The 5,151-nt window shown below is 44.5% G+C and overlaps 1 protein-coding gene across 3 annotated transcripts in view; it reads right to left on the reverse strand.

Annotated features, from left to right (window-relative positions):
- The window catches only part of palm2akap2 (PALM2 and AKAP2 fusion), a 72,271-nt gene that overhangs the window by 60,232 nt on the left and 6,888 nt on the right, over window positions 1–5,151 (reverse strand). For all 3 annotated transcript variants that reach the window (XM_031855400.1, XM_031855399.1, XM_031855398.1), the window contains exon 2: window positions 3,700–3,751. In XM_031855400.1, the coding sequence (XP_031711260.1) occupies window positions 3,700–3,751 (52 nt within the window). The remainder of the gene's footprint in view (window positions 1–3,699; window positions 3,752–5,151) is intronic.

Genomic DNA, 5,151 nt, shown 5'->3' on the forward strand with positions numbered 1-5,151 from the left:
CACACACACACACACACACACACACACACACACACACAGCACTATTATATCAATCCTCATGCACCACTTCCTAATTCCTCTCAGACTTGGCCACAGACGATCTGCGGCCTCGTGTGTGTGTGTGTGTGTGTGTGTGTGTGTGTGTGTTTTGTAGGGTTAGCCGAGAGTCCAAAGGGCTGAGGTCATCTGTGTATACATGTCACAGACACTACAGAGAAGTCAGTGAATGGGTGCATGCGAAGACACACACACACACACGCGCACACACACACACACACACACACACACACACACACACACACACTTGTGTATGTATTTTGCCACATGAGCAACAGCTAATTAGAAAGCCGAAGCACTCAGCATTCATTGGCTGGTCTCAAAACCACACGCAGGGTTTTGGTGAACACACACAGACATAAACATACATGCGCGCACACACACACGTAATCTGTTTTTTTGGGGGGTCCTGACCAGGCTGCACTCCATCCGACTGCTATAATTACATGTTAATAATACACCAATTACAGGTCTGAAGTTAACAACATGACATCACAAACTGTTCCCTAATCTGGCCAATTAGCAACCATGGAAACCAGCACCGCTGGCGGCTGACGAGGCCGTAATCACTATCAGACTGTGGGAATCTTTGTCTGTTTGCAAGTGTTGCGGACAAAATGTGCCGATTCGCTGATCAACTCTTCGATTAAAACCCTTTGTTGTACCGAATTTAACACTCTGATTCATCTTATTATGTAGAAAACAAATCAATTAGTGATTAAAAAAATAATTCAGTTCGGATGGCATAAACTCTCACCCCCGAACTCAAAAAAGAAAGCCATCTCCGCCATGTTACATTTAGTTTAGTTAAGTTTAACACAAGATATGATGGGAAGAAAGTGCAGCAGTGAACCAACTGTAATTGAACTGTGCAGAAGCGGAAAGATGCCACACAGGGTTCGTTGCACTCTTGCACCTTCAATAATTCATATGAAATAGAAATGTGCTTACAGAAAGAAAGTCACATATATAGGAATATAGGAACTATAGACGGACAGACAGTCTGAAAGTAGTAATTTTTGAATGTGCTTAGAGCAATTGTAAAGAGGACTTTCTGTAAACACTGTCTGCTGTGATTGAGCAGATAGGTATGTCGTCATTTTGCTAAGCTTAAAAAAAAAAAAAAAAAAAGAAGCTGATTCACAGCCATTACGGGCATGCCTTATTGATGAGCCACACAGCAAACAGACCGGTCTTTGTCACAAATAACATTACAATGACGACTATCTGCTACCTGACGGTGATTTTCATCTGATCCGGTTCAATAGATGAAGCCTGGCAAAGACACTCAAACCATCATAGTCCAAAATGACTTGTTAATTAAAAACAGTGTCAGATTCAGCAGTTGTGTGTTCAGGCGCCTCAGATACAGAGATGAAATGTCCAACACTTGGCTCTGGATTTTAGCGGAAGCTTCCAATTTGGCCCCGAGATCTGCTGAAGTATTGATGAGGTCTCGGAGTATTAATTATTGATGAAATCATTAGCATGTCAGCTGCGGGCCCGACACAGTGTGTGAGAGCGCGCGCGCGTGTGTGTGTGTGTGTACTGTACACCTCTCTACAGGGGTTTAGTAATACTTATTCAGAACAGACAGTCAGACAAGGAAAACATTATTTCATAAATATTGCCTGTGGAGGACCATATAAACTAGTTTTAACGACTTGAATCCAGTGTTTCTGGTGCGCTGAAGCTGCCGCCGGATTAGGAAACGCTTGCTTTTGATTGGCAGTCGAAAGAGGTTTTACAAGATTCTTCCCCTTCCCTGCGAGATGCTCTGGAAAACGTTGTCGGGCTCCTGTATTTACACTGGACCTGCGCTGTTTGGCTGAGTCTGTGGCTTACAGAGCGCTTAGAGGGTTGTTAGTACTATTAGTGTAATAGTAACCCTTCTCTATTTAAGTGCCCCGGTAGGGCTTGAAGGCTATTAGTGCCCCTTATTGTCTTTGATATAGTGTACAGACACACACACACAGAGCTGAGACGAGGCAGACGCTCATTTGAGGGAGACAAACTTTTACTTTTGACTCTTGGCACTTCCAGTAGGACCTCTGATTGTACTTCAGGATAGAATTAGACTAGATAGAAACGTTCTCCGTAACGTCACGACAGCTGCCGCCAGAATATTCTGCAATGTTTGTTGTTATTTTTGGCTTCGTGCACCGAACCAAAACCCATTTACACGATACCGTAATCGAATATTTTTCCAGTGTTTGATCCAATACACATGCAAGAATGATGCAAGAAACAGAAACGCTTGTTCGTCTGTGCTCACAACTGTCAGAAGCTTCCCACTCTGTTTCTTTACTTAAGTGCCTGACTGGTTTAAGCACATGCAGCCTGGTATGGCTGCCATGTTTCGACGTGGCCAAAATAGTTTCTCCATCTGCTGCTGGTGCTGCTGTTCACCCCACTTGTGTGTATGAATGTGTGTGTGTGTGTGTGTGTGTGTGTGTGTGTGTGTGTGTGTGTGTGGTATGCTGTGGTAGCTCGCTGGCGCCAAATTTAGTCCCAGGCAGAGAATCCAGGTCTAACTGTTGCTGTGAAGTCCTATCAGCAGCGAGCCAAGCACTTCAACGAATGCCTCCGTGATCGTGAAACATGACGGCGAGCATCCGAACGTATTCTGGACCGCCTCGCGGCTGAGATCATGCTACCTTGGAAAGTGCGAACACCTAAAAAACCTCAGACATCTCACCAAAAAGAAAAAAAAAAAGTAAAAAAACAGAGCTGATTTTCCACCAACTTTCCTCAGAGTTGGTTCACCCAAAAAAAGACATGGATGAAAGATAAAAACGGACAAGAGCAGCGAGACAAACACAGCAGCAGTGTAGGGCACAAGGGAGAGTGAAGAAGCAAGGCACATTACAATCGGTGCAACGAATATCACTTTGTTTTGTGTGACAAAAATGGATGTCGGGGGTTATGATGTCATGAAGTAGTGCTCCCAACACTTTGAGCTTATTAATTATTTTTAATCAAACCATTAAAAAACTGCAATGATGCAATTGTGATCAAAAAAAGAAGCTTTTGTCACATTGGTTAGCATTTAGCGTCCCACCACAGAAGCTAAGGTAGGTGACCACCAGCTAACTTGTGGAATGCGTAACACAGAGAGTTAATTTATCTCCAGTTCATGTTTAGGTTCATCTGTTAAAGGTGATTGGCTTCATAACCATTATAAAAACACCAGGACAGACCGCCGCTGCTCCACACTTAATTAGCAGCCATGGGGTCACCGTGATGTGCGGCACCTCTACCGTTTACGTCACAGGAGTTCATCAGGCAACGTTCAATAAACTTGAACTTTGGTATGGAGCGAAGAGACGAAACACAGATCACTTTGTGAATGGAACATGAATGAACAATGTGACTAGTTCAGAGAGAGCCTGGCAGAGCATGGGAACTAATGAAAGAGGCAGAGAGGGACTAACAGAGTTTCAGGAGGTGCCAGACAGTTCTGCATGATATTGTACTGTGAATGACAGACAGAGATGAAGTCGAGGTGAGACGGTGAGCTACGAAAGCACTCGCAGACAAACAGACAGCAAAAAAACAAACAGATGGAAGGTCAAAGAAATATAAAGAAGCAAAAAAACCCCCCAAAAAGCACACAGTTTTTAAAAATGCACTCTGACTTACCGCCAAGGCCTGCAGCCTCTCTTTGTGGAGCTGAGCCTCCTCACACGACATCCTGAGGGGGAAGCAGGGGAGAGGGGAGGGGGGGGGGGGGGCAAAAGGAGAAAGAGACGTGAGAATCTGGGAAGACTTGAGAGCCCGGGGTCCCTTCAGCGAGAGACTGAGGGAGGCAGAGAGGAGAGGAGTGAGGGAAGAGAGGAGTATCCAGACGAGGTCCTTCCTCAGCAGTAATCCAACCAGAGCGAGGGAGACAGTGGGAGAAGGAGCTCACACTGAGGGGAGGCAAAGATCTCTCAGTCACTGGCCATGTGCCTCACACTCGGCCCGCTGCTCGCATTCTCTCTGTCTCTCTCTCTCTCTCACCCACTCTTTCTTTTGCGCTCTGTCTCTCCTCCCATTTGTCCCCTCCCTCCCTCACTTTTTTTAGGCATGAGCCATGTGTGATTAAACAGCTGGGAGGAGCAGCTGAGAGAGAGAGAGAGAGAGAGAGAGAGAGAGAGAGAGAGAGAGAGAGAGAAGCAGAGGAAGAGAGAAGTTATGGCATGAAGGTAAAGGGGGGTTGTGAGAAGAGAGGGAGACGAGGGAGCGAAAGAGGAAGAGCAAAGAATAATTGCTGAAGTAAGGAAAAAAGGAAGCAGAGGAGTAATTTGTCATATTTGAAGGCTGATATGAGACTATGGGAAATGGAACATTAACAGTTTGAAGACTAAATTATTTTTTTTTTCTTCAGTCCAACAGCTTTACAGGTTCTTACCTCTTAGATGAAGGCAGATTATTACTTTGATAAATCGGTAGATCAATATACATACACTTCCTCAACCAAAACTGTATCGACAACAACAGGAAGTGACAATGACAACTGAACACCTGGAAAAGAAACCTTGCCGTCATGCTTCGGCACAGAACTCACTGGCCAATTGGACCCACTGCATTATGACATAACAAACTCCTCCCAGCCTTCACCCATATGGTAATTGGTTGAAAGAGTTGCTTGCTGCTAGGAGCTATTGCCATGCTACCGTGTGCTTTTAGTTGCTGCCAATCACAGGCCAAGAGAGACAAAGTGCCAAAACTTGTCTTTAGCATGTTACTATTGTTTTTTTGTTGAGATATTCTGCTCTTTTATTACAGTCCTGTGAGACCGCACGCAGCGATGTCGCCCACACACAAACACTCCTTCAAGCTGACTCTTCATGTTCTATTTCTGGTCACTCTGGTCATACATTTATTCCAGCGCCTTTCATTCAATAGAAGAGACATCAATAGAAGCCTTCTTATTTAAAAAAAGAGAAAAAACAGGAGCAGGATAGAAGTGAAAAAGAAAAGATAATTGTGTCACTCCGTGCATTTGGTAAAGTGGACCATCTTTTTGAATACAAACTGCAAAAACACCTCTTTAAAAGGCAAGACACACACACACACACACACACACACACACACACACACACACACACA

The sequence above is a fragment of the Anarrhichthys ocellatus genome, unplaced genomic scaffold, assembly GCF_004355925.1.
Source record: "Anarrhichthys ocellatus isolate YVR2014 unplaced genomic scaffold, GSC_Weel_1.0 scaffold16, whole genome shotgun sequence".
Lineage (NCBI taxonomy): Eukaryota > Metazoa > Chordata > Actinopteri > Perciformes > Anarhichadidae > Anarrhichthys > Anarrhichthys ocellatus.